Source organism: Physeter macrocephalus, chromosome 19 (assembly GCF_002837175.3).
Source record: "Physeter macrocephalus isolate SW-GA chromosome 19, ASM283717v5, whole genome shotgun sequence".
Taxonomy (NCBI): domain Eukaryota; kingdom Metazoa; phylum Chordata; class Mammalia; order Artiodactyla; family Physeteridae; genus Physeter; species Physeter macrocephalus.
In genome coordinates this window covers 22,656,978-22,678,359 of record NC_041232.1, presented here as the reverse complement: position 1 = coordinate 22,678,359, position 21,382 = coordinate 22,656,978, and the positions used below count along the sequence as shown (strand labels likewise).

At 49.2% G+C, this 21,382-nt stretch overlaps 1 protein-coding gene across 20 annotated transcripts in view; it reads right to left on the bottom strand.

The window, feature by feature from the left end:
- Positions 1–21,382, bottom strand: part of GLT1D1 (glycosyltransferase 1 domain containing 1) — a 189,781-nt gene that overhangs the window by 88,176 nt on the left and 80,223 nt on the right. For 18 of the 20 annotated variants that reach the window (XM_028480466.2, XM_028480462.2, XM_055080567.1 and 15 more), the window contains 3 exons: positions 19,710–19,753; positions 18,014–18,134; positions 10,288–10,386 (listed from right to left, as the gene is read on the bottom strand). In XM_028480466.2, the coding sequence (XP_028336267.1) occupies positions 10,288–10,386; positions 18,014–18,134; positions 19,710–19,753 (264 nt within the window). The other 2 variants (XM_028480461.2, XM_028480465.2) reach the window with 2 other exon arrangements.

Sequence of the window (21,382 nt, the reverse complement as noted above, 5' to 3'; positions counted from 1 at the left end):
CAAGAGAAGCCACCGCAATGAGAAGCCCAGGCACCATGACGAAGAGGAGCCCCTGCTCGCCGCAACTAGAGAAAGCCCGTGCGCAGCAGTGAAGACCCAACGCAGTCATAAATAAATAAATAAATTTATATATAAAAAAAGAATAGATTCATCTTATTGGCAACTGTAAGTTGCGAGAATCACACTTCAAGATCCATCTAGAAGTGACATGCACGCATCTGTCTTGTTCTTCTTACACAAAACAGCATTCGCTGGTCTAGTGTTCAGCTTTATCCAAATGCCATCGTTCACATGGCCACATAATAATTCCGTTAGCTGTTCTCTCGATGACTCCTGCCGTTGGGTAAAGTGGGGACCACTTGCAAGAACGTGCAAATAGCCTTGGAATTATTCAGCATAAACCTTCAGTCTATTTTTTTTTTTGACCGCTCCGCACGGCTTGTGGGATTTTGGTTCCCTGACCAGGGAATCGAACCCAGGCCCTCGACAGTGACAGCATGGAGTCCTGACCATTGGACCGTCAGGGAATTCCCAGTCTTTTTTTTTTTAATTGAATTATAGTTGATTTACAATGTTGTGTTAGTTTCAGGTGTACAGCAAAGTGATTCATATATATATATATATTCTTTTTCATATTCTTTTCCATTGTGGTTTATTTCAAGATATTGAATATAGTTTCCTGTGTTATACAGCAAGACCTTGTTGTTTATCTATTTTGTACATAGTGGTGTGTATCTGTTAATGCCAAACTCCTAATTTATGCCCCCCCCTTCCCCTCTGGTAGCCATAATTTTGTTTTCTATGTCTATGAGTCTGTTTCCATTTTGTAAGTAAGTTCCTTTTTGTCATATTTTAGATTCCACATATAAGTGACATCATATGACATTTGTCTTTCTCTGTCTGACTTCACTTAGTATGATCATCTCTAGGTCCATCCATGTTGCTGCAAATGGCATTATTTCATTCTTTTTTATGGCTGAGTAATATTCCACTGTGTGTGTGTGTGTGTGTGTGTGTGTGTGTGTGTGTGTGTGTGTATACCACATCTTCTTTATCCATTCATCTGTCGATGGACATTTAGGCCGTTTCCATGTCCTGGCTATTGTAAATAGTGCTGCTATGAACACTGGGGTGCATGTATCTTTTCAAATTATGGTTTTCTCTGGATATACGGCCAGGGGTGGGATTGCTGGATCATATGGCAACTCTATTTTCAGTTTTTCAAGGAACCTCCACACTGTTCTCCATGGTCAGCCTACCTTTTAAACTTGCAGCAGCAATAACTGAGTTTGGGGAGGGCTGCTTGTTCACATGACAGTGTACTGGTTAGAGAGAGCGGCCGACTTTAAAACGCATAATCAACAACAGCTGTGAGAGTCTTGGGCGGATGCTGGAGCCGAAGCCAACCTGCGGAGGTGCAGAAGCAACTTCCCGGTAGATCATATCCCCATCCACACCGCCCGCCCTAGGCAGATCCAGAGAAGGTGGCAGGGGCTCGGGCCCCTGACCATGACCCGTGGCCGTTGAATGGCAGCAGCTGGGAGTCTGATCTGGCTCTTTCCCACCCGACCCTTCCGAGACTGGCGGCTGCAGAGTCTGGCTATGCGTCCTGTTCACTCACTCCGCAAGCTCAGGCCCTTTAACAGGACAATTCCTGAGCTCGCGTCTAACAAGCCCGCTCACAGCCAGGTCACCAGCCCAGCGATACCCAGGAGTGATGGGGCAGAGCCCTGGAGGCTCTGGCCTGTGATCTAGACCACTGTTCTCGGGTGGCCCGTGAGAGGTAGCGGTAACGAACGACCGTGGACCACTTGGTGAGAAAGCGAACCGCCTTTCGGTTCTCTTCTGTGCCTGGCTGAGTCAAGCAGAAAAGCCTCGGTGAGGTGCCAACCTGTTCTCTACCTTCTCAACGGTGACACCTGGTCTCTGGCCAAGAGCCTCCCGCGGGGGCCAGAACTGGTCAGAATTTATAACAACAGTCAACAGTTAGCAAGAGCTTATACCCAGGTAACAACCAGTCATGTTTCAGAATCCAGGATTCGGGGTTTTTAATAAAATGGTCTACGTGCCCTTCTAGTAACATACGCCCTCCAGGGGTCTAACGCAGCGCCCCGTAAACAACACACGGGAACGTCCAAATCAAACTTAAGAATCGTCCCACGAAGCAGGATAAACAAAGCCACGAATAACTTCACGTCAGCTCAAATATGAGTTTGCTGCCAACTGAGTTTTGGCGCCCAACTTACTAAAAATAAAACTGTTTTTCAAGTGCTTTTTGGATTTTGGAACTGCAGAAAAGGGACGAGGACTCTGTGCTATGACTATGACTCTTTTCACAGAGACAGAAACGGGGGCACAGAGAGGTCCAGGAACCTGCCTGAGGTAGCACAGCAGTAAGGAGCAGAAATGGGAATTAAACTCAGACAGTGCAGCCCCAGAGTCGAGGTCCTTTTCCACCAGGCCTGGCTGCTTCACGGGAGGATGGAGCAAACCCACAGAGCTACCGCCCAGATCCATGAGATTTGGGAACTACCGATTAAACGAAAAGCAAGGATAGAGAATATTCTCTGTGCCTTCCACTCTCTTGCTTCCCAGATTCCGACCAGAGCGTCATTTCAATACACGAGCTGGCAGAAAACAGCTCATATGCCCCCCTGGCTGGTTCGGAGGCAGGGAAGAGGAGGAGGTCAGGAAGGAAAGGGAAGAAAGTGAGGAAAGGCTTGGAAGAGAAGAGGTGGACCCGGGAGACGGCTCCGGCGCGCACGTTGCCGGCGGCAGAAAGTCAGAGGGAAAGAGCAAAACCCAGAGGGAACGTGCAATTAAGTCATCCTGGTCGAACTCGGGGGAGACGGCGTGAGCGTGACACCAACTAGCAGCGTCACCCAAGGGACGCCGACCTCAGCGAGGCCGTGGAAAGAACCTTCCCGGGAGGGAGTCCGGGCGGAGTTCGGGGGCCGAGGCTGTCATCTGCTACTTTGCAAAGAAAACAGGAAAAGAAAGCAGTTCAACTACACCTGGGTGGCATGCGGTGTAGATTCACATCAAACTAAAATAACCAAAGGTGTTTGGTTATTACCCAAGAAAGATTATCCCTTTAGTGCCCCGGGGAAAGCGCCTCTCCCACGGAGCACCCATGTGTGCCGGGACCACCACGGGGGGCCACGTGAATAAGCCAGCATGACCACCAACCCGGGGGGCATTCATTCATTGGGGCGGGGAGGTCATGTGCGATAAAAGCAAGGGCGCGCGTGTGAACCGCCGCGCAGAGGGTTTCAAAGGAAGAGCACGGGGCGGGGCGGGAGGGCGAAGATGCGGGAGGGTGACGGGGAAGGCCTCTCAAGAAGGAGACAGTGAAGCCGAGGGGGAAGGATGCTCCGGCGGCCCGGCTGCGGGAAGAACCAGGGGTGGGCAGGGAGCAGAGGATGAGAGGCGCGGAGCCCCGGAAGCCGAGGCCGGAGGTGCCTTTTCTCTGCGGCCACAGGAAGTCACAGAGGGGCTTTGCACCGGGGATGGATGGGACGGCGTCTGCATTTCATAAAGGTCCCTTTGGCTGCTAGGAGGAGTGCCTGGGATGGAGCGGAGGAAGCTATGCTAGCCGCCCAGACAAGACCCAGTAGGGCCTCGGAATGGGGGGAGGGCGTAAGGGTCTGGATACAGCAGTATTCTGGGGACAGAGCCCCTGAGAGGCGGGGACAGACGGAAGCAGCACGTCGTCGCAGAGCCCAGGACAGTGGTGCGGGGCCGCTCGGGTGCGCGCACGCCGCGCCGGCCGGGAGGCCGCGGGGAGCGGCCGGAGCCGGCTGCCGGGGTCCCGCGCCTTCTCCTACAGCGTCGCCCTGGCAACTGCAGCCCCCGAGGATCCTGCGCAGCCCACTCACCTGAATTCGGCAAGTGCCAAGAAGTCACCATCATCTCCTTACTCTGAATTTCAGGATCCACTGCAAATGCACCTCCAGGGCTGATTCCTGGAGCGGGCTGGGCACCGCATTTGCTGTCCCGACATCTCGTCACCAGAAGAGTCCACCAGGCCCCCGGGGAGAGGGACAAACTCACAGGGTGACGGGCAGGGCATCGGCCGGCAGCGCTGGGGCCGACAGGCAGGCCTCTCTCCTAATCGCAAGCCCCCAAACTACAATTAGGTGGTTTTCTAAATATCAAACTCTATTTCGTGCCGCATAGATTGCAAAACACAGTTATTCCTCTTAAAGCATGTTGAAGGGGTATTTTTTGCACGTGAACACATGTTTTGCATCATGGCGATTATGGATGGTCAGAGCCTTGCAACTGAATATATTGAATAAAGTAGCTAAAAATTCTCACTTTCAAAAAAAATAAATAAATAAAAGCCCCCAAACCACAAGGTGCTTGTTCACACGCAGAGCGGGTGTGCACAGCCGGCGGGTCTGAGAGTCGCACACGTAGCCTGTGAGACACGGGCGGCCGGCAGAGGTCAGGCCAGAAGGTCAGGTCCGAGACGCAGCCTCCTGCCCTGTAAAGGCGGGTGGAGAGTCCACAAGCAGAAGAAAAACGGTCCTCCCGTCCTCCTATTTTAAGAGAATGTCAGACTTGCAAAAGCCTGGACCAGAGCCGGGAAGGGCCCTGTGCTCCATCCCTCATCGGCTCCCGGCCTGGCCTGGCCTTTCCTGAGCGGCGAGCCTCACCTGGCGGCTCCATCCTCGTCCTCCTCACCTGGCCAAGCCCGACTCTGTGCAGCTCCGCTCAGCGCTGTGCCCACCCGAGGCGTCCGTCTCCCGGCGCCACCTCCAGCCCTCTGGGTCATTCTGACCCCAGGGACCAGCCACAGGCAGAGAAGCAAAGCAGGACTGGGCCTTAGAAAGAGGTCCGTTCTCCCCAAGAAGTCGGACAAGATGGTGAGCAGAATCCTTTTAGAGGGCGGTCCCATGGAAAAGTGTCCCCTCTCTGCCCAGGCAACAGAGGAGGGGAGGGAGGGAGAAAGAGAGAGATGGTGAGGGAGACAGAGACAGAGACAGAGGGAGAGACACAGATAGACGGCGAGAGAAAGAAATAAGAGGGAAAGACAGAAACAGACGGAGATCAAGAAAGAAGGAAAGATGGAGATGGGAGAAAGAGAGACACAGAGAGGAGGAGAGACAGGCACAGAAAACTGGGCGAGAGCCAGAGACACAGGCAGCGCCAGAGACAGAGGAAGAAGGAGAGAGAGACGCAAAGACAGAGAGAGGGGGAGTCAGAGAGTGAGAGACAGAGACAAAGGTAGAGACAGAGACATACAGAGATAGAGGGAAAAACAGAGACAGAGAAAGAAGGAAAGACAGAGACAGAGGGAGAGACAGCAGCACGAGGAATCGTGCAAACGCTCTCCGGGCTGGCCGAGCACCCATCAGGCTGAGACTTCGAGTCACAGCCCCGTCATCTCCCGCTGAGCTTCGAAGGTAAATGCCTCACCCTCTCTGGGATCATCACGGTAACACCTGCGTGGGGTTCCCGTGGGGAGTAGTAAGAGAACCGGGCAAGGTCCCTACCTACAGTGGTGCCCGGCACACAGAGGAGGCCTGGCTGGGACCACCTGCCCCATCGCTCCCTCTCCTGGGAGCAGGGCCGCCCAGCACCCACTCTGAGCTCTGGAAATGTGGCCAGCGTGCCCAGGAACTGCATTTTTAATTATTCACTTGAATGGACTTAAACTGAAATGTTAACACTGGTGCTTGATTCTGGTATTACAAAGCTTTACACGTGTACTTGCAACAACCTGGACATGTGAATCTGCTTTTTCAGCTGCAAATGGTATGGAGTCTCAATGCGAACCAAGTATTTCGATACAAATTTAATCTCCAGACTGAGATGAGCTGGTGGGTAAAATACACGCAGGATTTCAGAGCCTCGAAAAAAAAAGAAGGTATAGATCTCATTAAAAATTGTCGGGCTTCCCTGGTGGCGCAGTGGTTGAGGGTCCGCCTGCCGAGGCAGGGGACGCGGGTTCGCGCCCCGGTCCGGGAGGATCCCACGTGCCGCGGGGCGGCTGGGCCCGTGAGCCATGGCTGCTGGGCCTGCGCGTCCGGAGCCTGTGCTCCGCGACGGGAGAGGCCACGGCAGTGAGAGGCCCGCGTACCGCAAAACAAAACAACAACGACAACAAAAATTGTTTATATTGCACAGAAACCAACGGTCAGTTCTATGGGCAGGTGGGATGGGGAAAAACATTGTTTATATCGATTACATGTCGTGATGATGCAAGTTTGGATAGATGAAGCGAAATAAAATATATTATTGACCTGAGTTTCATCTGTTTCTTTTTATTTTCTTTCAACGTGGCTACTAGAAAACTGTGACTCCCCTACGTGGCTGGACGCACCCTTGATCCCTAACAAATACCAGCTATGCATCTGATCCCAGCTCTTCAAGCAGACGGTCCCTACCTGCATCATTTGGTTCAGGTTCATGGCCGTCCTCCCAGCACAATTATCAATAACACCCCTTTCACTCCCAAAGGTACCTGGTTTTTCACAGTGAACAATATGGTCACCCTGTGGACAACTCCGTGCAAAAAAAATGTTGGACTGACTTCCGTTTTAGTTCACGCAGAGTTTGCCCAGAGTTTCCTTTGGGCTTAACATGGAAATCCAACGAACACTGGACAAGCCTGCATCTGTGCTTTTACATTTCAGAGGGACAGGCTGGGGGTTTACACATCACAGTTGTATTTAACATCTAAGAACTCTAAATGTTTGGTTAAAAAGTTAAAAATTGTTTTAAGTAAAAAATAAAAAGAAGAAAGAGAGAAATGATATTTTGCATGACGCTGGCCAGATTTCACAAGGAGAACGTCTCGCCGTACTGAGCTTAATTCCACTGCTTAAACCTAAGAGCTCAACAGACCATACAGCTCCCGGGCGGCAGCCAACAACTTCACCCAGCGGTGCACCGTGAATGTGATTAACTCTGCGTCCGCGTCCGCGTCCGCGCAGCTTTCCTCTGAGCCCAAGGACGGGACTCCACCCCACGTGCTTTCTGCTATTCCCCAAAGACGGGCGTCATTATCTGCATCTTACGGATCAAGGAACGGGCACGGGAAGAAGAAACGTGTCCAGGCTCACCCAGATTTCGAGGGGGAAAACTCAAGACCCAAGCACAGCTCTGCCCAAACAAAAGTTTGGAGGCTGATGTGTCTCCAACACGCCTTGTTTCTTCCAAACATTAAACTGTTGGTTGACCATCAAAAGTCAAAGATTTAAAATGAAACAGTCTTAATGCAAGTGTAAATCCATGCTGATGGCAAAGAACAGGCACAGGAACATAACACACGTGCGATAAACGTTACCTGTCGTCATCATCATTATTCCGAAAGTTATGACTTTTTTTATAGTTGCCGAAAAAACAAACAGGACCTCCCAGCAAAATTAGTTTGGGCCACACTTCAAAAGTCCGTCCTTGAGAGAGAAAATGGATTCACAGTTTCTATTAAATGTCAAATGGATTTTAATTTCGAAGCTATAAAATGTAGCCATAAAATAGCTCAGCTCTTTTCTTCTTAAAAAGAAAAAGAATGGGACTGTCACAGTAACCAAAAAATAAAAATAAAAATCAATGTTTAGTAGGTTTGGAAAGCTTCACTTAAATTAAGGTTTTCCGGGGCTGAGGTGTATAAAAGGCGGACTCTCCACCACTGCGCCACCAGGGAAGCCCCGTCACAGCTGAATACTTTTAATCATGATTTTGTTGAAAATCCAAAGTATGATTTTTCTGCATTCGATATGTCCGTCTGTCTGTCTGTATCTATGTATCTTATCTATCTATGGATCTATGTATCTATCTATCTATGCATCTATCTACATTAACTTTATGAGGCTGACATCCTGGCATGGAAGTCCCTTCTCAATGAGTGAAATGGAGCTTTGCATACTTATTTGAATACACACTTGGAATAAACCTTGCAAACACTGGCAACAAACAGTGGCTGATTCCGTCTGCGCTCCTGAGCCTAGATGACAGCAACCAGGCCACTGACTTATGGAAAACGCAGGTCTGCTCCGAAGCAACAGCTCCCACTCCGTGCTCGGTCGAGTCTGCTCGTGACTATAAAACAAAGTCACGTGTGACACCCGCGTCGCGCACACTTTTCAAAACGTGTGAAAAAAACGCAGCCTCCCCCCAGATGAAACCTAGGGCGTTCTGTTCTTTTTCAACATCCTTTGTAAAAGTAGCAGTAAAGCGCCGGAAACAAAATAAGCCCGCGCCTTAACTGTATGAGCGCTGCGGAACTCTGTCTGGTAACTCGCAGGAAGCCGGTAACCGGCAGACATAACTTGGACGTGTCAGAGATAGGACAGTTATTTGCAAATATGGAAAGGAATGCCTTACAAGGAATGTGAAATGAAGTCAGGATAGCCAAACTGCTCTCGTTCTAGCACTGGACCCGATACGGCCATTTATAAGTGAGGGCTATTCAGACACTCACTGATAAAATTACAGTGCTCTGAAATTGAGCTATAAAATAAATAGACATTGGGTTTGGGGAGACGAAAATAAAATCTCTTTGCTCACGGGGAGACAATATTCTGTGACCTCCAGCTTGGCTGGCGTTGACGTTTGAGAGATGCAGAAGGTGGGGAAAAGCCATATGCCTTTGTCTGGAGGACCGGGAAGGAACCGCTAACGCACTCTTCATGTGCTGGTATTGTTTTAGCTTTTAGGGGTCGCTGTTCAAAGGAAAGGCATTGGTGTTAGATGTGCCTTTTGTTAGATAATAACTGATAAGCCCCGGGCCTGCCCTTTGCTCTTTCAGTTGTTTCCCAGGTGAGCGGCTGCGTCCACACAGCACCGGGTGATGGCCCGACTCCCTGCAACCCCGCCCCTCCCCCAGGGAAGCTGGCTTCCGTCTTGTGTCTTGTTCCAGTGACTGTGTTAAGAAGGCAGTGAAACTAGGTGACGCATAATTATACTCCGGGGAAGGGGAAGCGACCTGGGATTAAGTATCTGCGGTAGGAAAGCTGAAAAATGGAATTTTCAGATATTGGAGTTGACCCGAGCTTTTAAGTATAAATCCCCTTATTTCTGTATATAACATGTGCCTTCATAAAGATGATAGTGAGTAGAACCTAATTTCTAAATCTAAAGACTTGAAGAGCAAAGGATGGGCCTAAGAGTCTTTCTTTGCTGCCACCGAACACGAGCCGTAGGCAGCAGCGATGGGCTCTCCTTTCGGTGGTAACGGGAACCCCAGAGCCCTGACCGCGTGCCGAACCCAGAGCCCTGACCGCGTGCCGTGGCCACGGCTCAGCCCTGTATATCAACCTCTTCAGCCCACATCACACCTCTACGAGCAGGAGTTACAATTAGCTCTTGTAATTGGACGGAGGACAAGACAGAGCTTGGAGACTCAGGCTACACGCCCTGCACAGGGTCCCAAGGGCTTCAAGTGCAGGCACATCCTTGGAACCTCAGACTTTGTGACCGGGACCCCTTCACACATGTCCTGGGAGGCAGGTGACACTGGGTCCACCGGCTGTGCCCACTATCGGCTGCATTCACCTTTATTTTAATTTCAGATACACATGTATCAGATACACACACGCATAAACACAACTACGCTGCCCTTCTGGACACTGCTTTGAAGGATTGCAAGGGATATGGCAGTCTTCTGAACACCAGGAGATGTCCTGGAAGCGTAGGATGGTATCTGAAGAGTGCCTGCTTCGGAAACCAGAAGTCTGTTTGCGAGTTTGGGGTTAGCACATGCAAACTGTTGGGCTGGCCAAAAAGTAACATCTTACAGAAAAACCTGAACGACCTTTTTGGCCAACCCAAAACTATCTGTAGGACGGATAAACAAACAAGTTCTACCGCAGAGCACAGGGAACTGTATTCAGTAGGCTGCGATAAACCGTCACGGGAAAGAATATGAAAAAATATGTATCTAACGTATAACTGTCACTGTGCTGTGTAGCAGAAATTAACACGGTACTGTAAATTAACTATACTTCAATAAAATAAATTAAAAAAAAAAAAGAAACCAGAAACCCAAGCATGTAAGAGGGGAAGGGACCGGCTCAAGGTCCCAGTGACCATCACCAGCGGCCTCAGAAACAGAACTCAGGTCTCGGGTTCCTTGAAAGGCCCCAGGTTTCTTTTAGTGACACGTCCAGGCAGCTGCCCGTGTGACGGTGACACAGTGTCCCCCACACTCTTCTACTGATTCTGAAGGGAACACCAAGAGCTATAATCACAGACGCAGATCACAGACTCCTGATCGCCGCACACAGATGACAGCTACCCAGACCCGGTGAACGCGGGGAAATTGCTCTCCTGTACCTGAGGGCTGGAGAACAGCAATCCTGTAACTCCGTGCTTCACCACTGCCGCGTTCCCGGGGATGTTCCTTGCCAACACAGGGACTTCCAAATCCATTGCCTGAAAGGACGAAAAGAACAAAGGAGAGGTGGGCGATCACTGTAAGAGCTGCTGCGGCCAGATGAGCCAGTCTGTGGGAGAGTAAGTGCTTAGCTTAACTGGACCTCTGGCACCGCACAAAAAGTACCCCAAAAGCTTGCCGAAAATGATTTCCCAATCCAAACCCCAGACTTTCCAACTACATACCGAACCTTCACGACTGACTGCATTTGCGAGTCTTGGGAAACTACGCACACCGTAACGGTCTGTCTGACATCGTTACCGCGACGTCACAAAGAAACCCCCTCTCTCCAAATGTTCAGTCGACACCGCTTCGGCGGCGGCGTGGAGTATACATTTCTGAGTACCCTCGTTACTTTCCCCGATGAGTAATTTTCTTCCAGCGCCAGCCATACGAATGCCACCCGGACTGCACACGTCCCCTGGGCATGCGTACAGCAGTGAGGAGAAGAACAGTTTACCATTCCGACCACCCACTAAGCAGCCTCTCCAGTCCCAGAGGGCGGGGGTCAGCCAGGCTGGGGCACCCCACGGTCTGGCACAACCCGGCATCGAGGCCTCAGAGAGATGCCCAGAAGCGCGGCATGCAGTGTTGGCCTCACGTGCCCGGTAGGGGGCGCGTTTAGAAACACACAGGATTAGGCCAGCCCTTCCCAGCCCCATTTCAGCTCCGAACATTGACTCTCCCACGGTGACTTTCACAGGGGCCCACCCAGCTTTCACGTGACGGGTGCCTTGCAGCAGGTGCGAGGGACATCCCTTCCGTCGCGCCTCGGTGTCCAGAGGCGGCCCTGAGCGGATGCCACCAGCAAACCGATATTCTGGCTCTTACTATACGCAGGGTGCTGCAGGCACTCCACCTCGGCAGGCCGTGTCTAATCTCACGTAATAAACAATTTGGTCACGAAGGGGTGACATTCGGTCTTCAGAAAGGTAAAGTTCCCCAATCTCAGCCGCTTAGGATACCACCGTGGGAAGCTCTGACACCGAGGACTTCACGTGGCACAAACGCCACCAACGCCCAAGTGCCCAGAGCCACGTGTGACACGTAGTTAAGAGCTCAAGCAATGCTTGTGGATCCGGTGTTCCAGAAGCAGCTGAACGTAAATTAACTATAGTCAACGGTTCACACTGTGATCATCTTCTCGTGAGCAGCTTTCGTGGCGAGCTCACCTGGTTTTCTGGCTCTGTGTCGCCGCTATCTTCCCAGTACACGCTGAGTTTGAGATCCAGGCCCTGCCCAAGGCCGGAGGAGAGAGGACAGGCCTCCTTTCCGCCCCCCGGAGACTATGCTCTTCCCACCATCGGGGAAGGCAGTGGAGCTGGCTGGCTGCTCGGACTGGAGCCCTCCTGCTTGATCCCAGCTTCAGTCCCCTCCCCAGCACCGCGACAGCCTCTCATGGTGGCCTTTCCTGGTCATAGAAAGTCTCCAGGTCGTGATATTCCGCTCTCATCTCGCAGGGTAAAAATTGGGACTTTGCACTGTCGCTACATTCAGGAACAAGGAAACTCAGCAGCACAGGCAAGAAGTAACCCCAAACGGCCACACCTCAACATTAGGGTCACAGGTGCTTTACGGACCCGCTGGTTGGACCTTGGGTTCTGACATACCGTGGGTACAATCTGGTCTTTTGGAGAAGGGCACGAGCCAGGACTTGTGAGACCTTGGTCTTGCCCTGGTGGAGGCTTTGCCCTCCACTACCATGGCGGGTCTCAAATCCATCTCTCATCAGTCATTCAGGGGAAATGGAGTCGAAGTTGGACACCCGCTACCGGACCTCTTCCTGGGCTCCAGTTTTATCCTTTGGGAACGAGGGGGCTAAACTTTCCAGAGTAAATGGAAATTTCAGATGTCATTCTGCACAAATACCACTTAGGTGGTTGATGGCTTAAGCTGACATTGACTATGTAAGTTACAGGGTCGTAATATAGTCACGGTGAGTGAGACGACATGATGTCTGATGGCTCCTTTCCCTGCTCTTCACCCTGTTCAGGTCATTAGCTCATCAAACTGGCATGACCCACTGTGATTCCATTTCTAGGCACCTGTCAAGGGACTGCAGAATCGTCCACGTAGATGAGACCTTCCAGACCGTCTCATCTCATCCCACCGATGAGGGGGATGTGAGGGGAGGCTCGCTAGAGGCTGATCACACATGTCAGGGCACACGGCTACCTCTGTTCTCATTGTTCTCTGTCCCAGGCGGGCCCTGGAGCATCTTCCAATCCAAATGGTACATTTATCCACTGATGTCGTTAAGCACCGGTGTATTTTGGAGAAACTGTGGCAGACACACAGATTGAGAGGAGATTCTATAAATACAGATAGGAAGATGTAAATGTAGATCTATAAAACTGGCCATCAGAGAATCTCAGAACCGGCCGATCCTGAGGGAGGACAGAGTTTATATCCCTGTTTCAGCAAAAAAAAAAAAGAAAGATCCTGTCATCCCTCCCATAGTACAGACTTACTTGTATATCAACCAGGGCACACCAAGCACCCAACACACAAGTAAGGCCGTGGGCCAGTGAGATCACCCATTCCTTGTCCCTCATTCAACAAATAGTCATCAGCCTGCAAAGGGCAAGACACAGGAGGTTTGGGTGATGAGACCAGTTGATTAAAGGCGAGTCAAAGAGGTGATACCATATAGTAGTTTAGCTTTGCTCCATCCAATGAATATTTCTTGATTATTGATGGTACAAAGCTGGACTTTGGGGGAGGGTTCAAGGTTGCAGAGGACACGCTCCTTGCCTTCAAGGAAAGCTGCAGTTCAGCAGAAAGAATGAAATTCAATCTGGAAATGTTGCCATTTGCAACAACATGGATGAACTTGGAGGGCATGATGCTAAGTGAAATAAGTCAGAAAGAGAAAGACAAATACTGTGTGATATCACTTATATGTGGAATCCCACCCCTCCAAAAAAAAAAAAAAACAAACAAAGAAGAAGCAGACTCACAGATACAGAGAACAAACTAGTGGTCACCAGTGGGGAGAGGGAAGGGGAACGGGAAAGACAGGGGTAGGGGGTTAACAGGTACAAACTACTACATATAAAATAAATAAGCTACTAGGATATATTGTACAGCACAGGGCATATAGCCAATATTTTATAATAACTATTAATGGAGTATAACCTTTAAAAATTGTGAATCACTATGGTGAACATCTGAAACTTATAAGGTACATCAACTATACCTCAAAAAGAAAGAGAGAAATACAATCTGAGTCTTGAAGTTGTGAGTTGGGTGGAGGAAGATGATACTTAAATGTACTCTGAAAGCTGCATATTCAGCGAAAACTAATTTCAAAGGCCCCTCTTAAAAATAAACTGTCTTTAAGAAAGGAGACGTCTTGGTAAACAGCAAGGATTTACCGTATAGCACAGGGAACTATATTCAATATCTTGTAATAATGTATAATAGAAAAGAATCAGAAAAAAAGAATATAGATACACAGATATACATATGTATAACTGAATCACTTTGCTGTACACCTAAAACTAACAGAATATTGTAAATCAACTGTACTCCAACAAAAGAAAAAAGAAAAACAAAGAAAGGAGGCATCTTAAGAATAAGTAAGCACGTGGAAATGCTATTTTCATAGAGCCAAGACATGGCGTTAAGGAATCACATGGTGGATTCACAAGTCACTTTCTTCAGGTGTGAAGCCACCTCTTTAAAAACAAACTGTGTCTGCCCGGAATACAGCAGTGCTGTGAAGCTGGTCCTGATGAGAACCAGGCCTGGCAATGTCTTGGGCGAGACAGTGTTTGGAGATGGGCGAGCTCGCCCTCTGAACCCCTTCTGGTTGTGGCAGTGGAGGGGGTGGCGCCTGGAGCAGAGAGTAGCTCAAACCTGGAATCCGGGGCCCCGTTTTGGGACCAAAAAGAGGAGACATCAGAGCTGAAGGGGCACCTAACAGCCGGTCGAGTTTGCAGTCACTGAATTTCTCTTGCCCCCCCATGAGCTCTTCAACCTTCCAGAAGGTAGGTGGAAGCTTCCTATTTGACCTTTTTAAAAAGCTTTGTCGCTGGTGCACCGTCTTCAGCGGGGCTAACAGAGGTTTCCAGAGACACGGCCCCCAGTCTACACGCAGAAAAGCCTTTGGAAGCACGGCCGCCAGGGCTCCGCGTCAGCACAGCCAAGAGAGCTTCTGCAAGGCGCCGTCATGCATACCGATGGTTTTTGAAGCTTCAGAGGGAATTCGGATGCACACCCTAGGTTGAAACCTCTGGGGTCCAGATTTCCTTGCAGAGAGGTCTGCGTGCATTTCAGTGGCCTTCACTGGCCATATGCCCAGCACCGTGATCGCTGCTTGTCACGTGGGGATGCGGCTGGTCCGAATGCTCCGCTGACATGCACGCACAGTGCGCCCGGGTCTGACACCACAGAGATTAGAGCGTTTCTTGACGGGGACGCCAATGGCATCTTGGGGACACATCTTTGACGCAAAGACCGTCTTGCACGTTGAAAAATACTTTGCCTGTCTGCACTCCCTCCCCGCCAAACTAAATGCCAGTCACAGCCTCCTACTTGTGACAACTCCAAAAGCCCTCCCGTTTTAAAAGTGGGAAGGGCACAGCTCTGGCCCCACACACTTTTGAAATTAGCCAAGGTCAAATGACACAGGGTCACAGTTATCCTTGAAAAGCCCTGAAATGAATCTTTCATCACTAGGTCCTGGGCCTAGAAGCTAAGAGCCCAAGAATTACCTTTTTACTGCTCTTTGCTTTAGAAGATGCCTTCCCCTCCTCTGGGCAGTGAAAACTTTGACCTGGAGGTTGGGGGTGTGTGTGTGTGTGTGTGTGTGTGTGTGTGTGTGTGTACACACGCATGTGCTCCAGGGCAGGGAGGAGAGCCCAGCGAGGAAGAGTGGGATAAGCAAATAGCTTTCTGGGACTTCTCCGGCGGTCCAGTGGTCAGGACTCTGCACCTCCACTGCAGGGGGCCCAGGTTCGATCCCTGGTCGGGGAACTAAGATCCCGCATGCCACATGGGCAAAACAAAACAAAAATTAATAATAATAATAATTTTTTTGTATTCTTCTAATTCTGTGTACAGTTCAACTCCATAATAAGCCCAAACTTGAAACAACAGACTCGTTGTACGGATGTCCACTCTACGGCCCGGGCATCCAGCTAACGCTTGATTTTTGGAGTTTATCAGCAAAAGAAAAGAAGTGTGTCACAGCAAATGGAGTTTTATACGCTCCCATGACAAAACAAAGCTAATTCTGAAAGGTCAAAGGATCCCTTCCTTCAAAAGTGATATGCACTTATTCTGTGATTAACCACTTTGCATCTTTGAATTGATTCTAATGAAATCCACCCTCCATGACTCCTCTAAAATCAGTTTCATTCAAAACCCTCAGCCCAAAGGTTATTTTGGAATTTTCAAAAGGAACACAGTGTCGACATTTGAAGGCAGACAGAATTGCTAACAGCTGCCTTTCCTTTGAAGCAAATGAAATTTGACAGCAATTCATCTGCAATGAACTGCTGTGTGTGCTGCTTATAAAATCATTCCCGAATTCCACTTTACCTTTTCTTAAGAAGTTGGGGGAGAAAAAAATGTGTATTTACATACAAAGGAGCGATTCAGCGATGGCTTGAGGACGTGGTACTGTAAGAATATACATTTTTTTTTTTTTTTTTTTTTTTGCGGTACGCGGGCCTCTCACCGTTGCGGCCTCTCCCGTTGCGGAGCGCAGGCTCCGGACGCGCAGGCTCAGTGGCCACGGCTCACGGGCCCAGCCGCTCCGCGGCATGTGGGATCCTCCCGGACCGGGGCACGAACCCGCGTCCCCCGCATCGGCAGGCGGACTCCCAACCGCTGCACCACCAGGGAAGCCCAAGAACATACATTTTTAAAGCTAACAGGGAGAGTACAATGTATCGCTCCAGTGACCCTAGTCGAAAGCTGATCCTAAACCACAACGGAGATTAATGCTAATCATTAGGCTTAGACTGAGGTATTGAGGTACTCAACATCTGGCTGAAGATGAACATGTTAAAAATCCAAGCTCTGTGCTCTGAAAGCTTCTGAACCCTGGAATTACAGGCATCAGTATATGTTACCCCCACCCACAATATTTCGTTCTTGGTTTGCTTTTTTAAATGATGCCACATTCACAGAAAATATTAGGCATGTGACATCAGTCATTTCTTAAATTTAGGGAGCATGATGTTTTTTCCTGCTTTGATTATTTACCATGGTCTCTGAAACGCTGAAATTCACAAATTGTAACTTTGGCTGGTAAATTCAACTAGCATCCAAAGGAATAAATGGATGTTACAAATACTTATGATAAAACAATAGCATTGCTCTAAGTAGACCCTGAAGTAAGAAACTAGCGTCGTGAGAAAGGGGATGTGAAACGCGATTTAAAGACCTGGAGGGCCAGTCGCCAAACGTTTCTGCTTCTACAGAAAGTTTTATCATGCGCTAACCAAGAGGACTTACGAGGCATCTGTTGTGTGAGAACTAAAGGAGATTCCATGCGAGGGATGGCTTGTGATTTAACGATATGAAGAAAATCCAGCACAGAAAGCTGGTTATGACGGGAGGGACGGAGTCTCCTTTGCTAAGATCACTCTTGAAAAGGAACCCAGTGTGCTGTGAACCGACAGCAAAATAAGGGAAAGGAAAATCCTTTTGCATTAGAGGCACGCTGGGGATTTCTCAGGTCATCAGCACGAAGCGGTTTAAGATATCCTGGTAAAACACCCCATCCCGTAAAACGCTCAGCGAGGAGAAGAGATTGCAAAGGGCCGTGAGGTTGGATTAAGTCCCTCTAACCCAAGAGTTGATACACTCAATCCAGAGGCTACCAGGGTCAAGAGCAGGGGCTTTTTATTTCAGCCTCTCCCTGCAAAGCGCAGATAACTCCAGCAACAGACTGCAGGGTTGTGCTGGGCTGTGCACACTTAGCCCAAGTAGCATAAGAGGTTTTCAGGGCTGAACACCAGACAGAGAGATGAGGTCCACCCCCATCCCCACCGCCCTGTGCATTTGCAACCACTCTCCTCCGTGTAGGAAGCCCCAGCCCCTGCCACGTGCACAAGCCCAACCCTTTCTTTCTTTTTCTCTTTGGCTGCACCAGTGCCTGCGGGATCTTTGTTCCCCAACCAGGGATCGAACCCGTGCCCCCCGCAGTGGAAGCGCAGAGTCTTAACCACTGGACCGCCAGGGAAATCCAAGCCCAACCCTTTCTTATGCCCTAAATTCTGGGATCATAGGACACACTGAAAAGAGGGAGAAGAAATCAAGACAAAAGGAGGCTCCCTACAACACACACCTTCACCCCACATCCTGTCCCAACCCTTCACAGCCTCATTCGCCTTCCCGTTGAAGCTAAGTGGCGAGTCAGAGAGGCGACACTATCCTGGTTTTATTTCATTTTGTAGCTGGCAAGGAAAAACGGCAAGGAGAAAGAAAATAGCATTCTTAAGGCCCAGACGGAACTTAAAAACTACTTGAGAACTCCCGAGGAAATGCCGTTTCACTTTGTTAGCTCTGAGAAGGGCACGGCTTTATTGACAAAGGCATCACCTCCATAAATGAGAAAAGGGGTGATGGACAGTTTCATATTTCTACTTTCAGTACCCGTTAGATCATTACCTCCAGGATTGCGGCTGACATGCCTTCAGAGACAGAGCTATTCACCACCGCGAAGCAATTCTTCACGACCGCGTGGAGGTCTTCCTGAGCCATCTCCCCGATCAATCGTACCCCAGCGGTCCTGGAACAACACAGAGCAGAGAGAGAGCTTACGGCTGGGAACCTTACGGGGAGGGGCTGGGGGAAGGGGAGACGATGATTTTGGAGAAATACCCTAGATCCACAGGGAAGCGTTACTGCTAAAGGATTCAATACAGAAAACCATACTGGAGTGAGAATCTATTCTATATCCATCCCTGATAAGAGAGAGAGGAAGCCTGTGAACACACCCGCCGTCATTCTGAAGCCCTCTGACCAAGGAGACACGTGCTTCTCCGATACGGGACGTCAGAGATACAGCTCTTGCCACTTTTCTCTGAATGATTTAGAAAACAAACCGTGCCTAATAATGCAACCTTTCTTCAAATTCTTTTTTAAAGAGACACAGAAAGAGAATCATAGATGTATCATAAACAGAGAGAAATAGTAAAATAGAGAAACTCAACCAATACCCAGGTTCCCAGCACTTTGTCACATAGGTTTGGTTTTGTTTTCTTTTTTTTTTTTCACCCCAAAATATGGACATTCTTCCCCATCCCCCACCCCTCTCCACCAGTCTCAGGATTTGGAGGTCATCCTTTCACATAATTGTTATACTTTTACATACATGCATTCTGTATCTATGAGCAACATAAAAACACCTGATTGCATATGGGGATGAAATCAGTTTCCCAGTCCCCTGGGGTGATGGTGTGGCCAGTGAGAGGAGCTGGAATCCTGGGGGTGTGAAGAAATTCACATAAAAAGGGGCTGACCCAGGGGCTTCCCTGGTGGCGCAGTGGTTGAGGGTCCGCCTGCCGATGCAGGGGACGCGGGTTCGTGCCCCGGTCCGGGAAGATCCCACATGCCGCGGAGCGGCTGGGCCCGTCAGCCATGGCCGCTGAGCCTGCGCGTCCGGAGCCTGTGCTCCGCAACGGGAGAGGCCATGACAGTGAGAGGCCCGGGGGTCTGACCCAAATGGGAGGTAATGCTTCTGGCTCTTGCCCTTCCCCATCTCCCCACTTAAAATTCAGAGTGTGATGTGTGAGTTCTACAGCCACCGTCACCTTAGGGATGGAAGCCACAGGTAGGGCCCGCAGGACAGCAAGACAGGAGCTGAAGTCTTACTTGGACCTGGACCCACGACCTCAGATTTTTTCATGGGAGCAGTTAAGCCCCAGGGTGTGTAAGCCAGTGTTACTGGGTTACTGGCAGACAAATGCAGTTGATAACAAAGACTCTTGACAAACTGCCCTCTAAAGGGGTGGCAGCAACGTTCACCCTCACCAGCAGATGTTTTAAGTCTTTCCCGCTTTGGCCAATGTGATCCGTGACAACTGTAACCCCGAAGTGGGTTTCCTGGGAATTCCCTGACCTAGTGAGGCTGCACGTCTGCACACGTGTGTCCATGCTGCCCCGCCCCTTAGGGAACTGCTGATGCTTCCAGGGTCTCAGCTTCCTGGCTTGTAAATGGGGAAAATAATAGCGCCTAGGATGGCACAGGCGATTAAAGGAGGAATTATTAGTAAACTGCTGGGAACAGAGCCTGGGACACGCTGGGAACAGGGATAATTTCTCGGTCACTAGGTTTCCTCTCCTGCAAAACACCTACACTTACCTCTTTACTTTGGCTTTTACTTCCCTTGTGAACACTGGATCAACCTGAAAAGAGACAAAGATGAATTTTAGGAAAAGCCGGAAGTGAATCTAAGTCTCAAGAGAATTGCAGATTATGGCAACAGAGCCAAACGTGACAATTCAGAAAGGGAAAAAACAAACCAAATAGGAAATAATACCCCTGAGTCCAGCTACTACAAAGTAATAAAGAAAAGAGAAGGACTTGAGAGAAAGTTTAAAGAAATATACATATAGAGTTGTCCCTCAGTACCCACAGGGGGTTGGTGCCAGGACCCCTTCAGATACCAAAATCCGCGGATGCTCAAGTCCCTTATGTAAGATGGTGTAGTACTTGCACATAACCTGCGCACATCCTCCTGTATACTTTAAATCCCTCTAGATTACTTACAATACTAATATAATATAAATGCAATGGAATAGTTGCCAATGCACAGCAAATTCACGTTCTGCTTTTTGGAACTTTCTGGAATTTGTTTTCTGAATATTTTCAATCCATGGTTGGTTGAATCTGCAAATGCAGAACCCACGGATACAGGGGGCCAACTGTATTCCTGTTTCCTGTTTGGCCTGTAAGATAAGAGCCTGGGGAAGGCCCAGGTACAAAAGCGCAAGAGCCGTCCACCCAACTCAAGGTCTTGAAACAGAAGTCATTTATAGTCAAGGGGAAATCGGACTACACAACACTTCAATGGAAGGACTGTCTGGTTCATTACAGTGGTGGATTTTGTCATAAAACCTTTGAGGCAGAGGACTTGGAACCCTTGGTACGTCTAAGACAAAGGATCTGACCACAGGAAAACTTTATTTCTAACAGGGAGCCTTCCCAGACACACAATTTTAAAGCCAAGGGCACACCCATGAGCTGATACGTGGGAAACAAAATGTGGTCTGTCCATACAATGAAATATTATTCAGCCACAAAAAGGAATGAAGTACTGATTTATGCTACAACGTGGATGAACCTTGAAAACATGATGCTAAGTGAAAGAAGCCAGACATAAAAGGCCATAAATTGTGGCTCTTTTTATGTGAAATGTCCAGAATAGACAATTCCATAGAGAAAGAAAGTAGATTAGTAGTTGCTAGGGACTGGGGGGTGGGGAGAATGGGGAATGACTGCTAATGAGTATGGGATTTTTGAGGGGGGATGAAAATGTTCCAGAATTAGACAGGAGAGATGGTAGCAACACTTGTGACTATACTAAAAACCACTGGATTGTATACTTTAAATGGTGCATTTTATGGCATATGAATTATATTTCAAGTTTTAAAAAGCCAAGTCCAGGTCTTCCCTGGTGGCACAGTGGTTAAGAATCCGCCTGCCAACGCAGGGGACAGGGGTTCGAGCCCCGGTCCGGGAAGATCCCACATGCCGCGGAGCAGCTAAGCCTGTGCACCACAACTACTGAGCCTGCGCTCTAGAGCCCGTGAGCCACAACTATTGAGCCCGTGACCCACAACTACTGAAGCCCATGCACCTAGAACCTACGCTCCGCAACAAGAGAAGCCACCGCAATGAAGAGTAGCCCCTGCTCGCCGCAACTAGAGCAAAGCCCACACGTAGCAACGAAGACACAACCCAGCCAAAAATAAAAAAATTAATTAAAAAACCAAGTCCAACTTTTTTTTTTTTTTTTTTTTGTGGTACGCCGG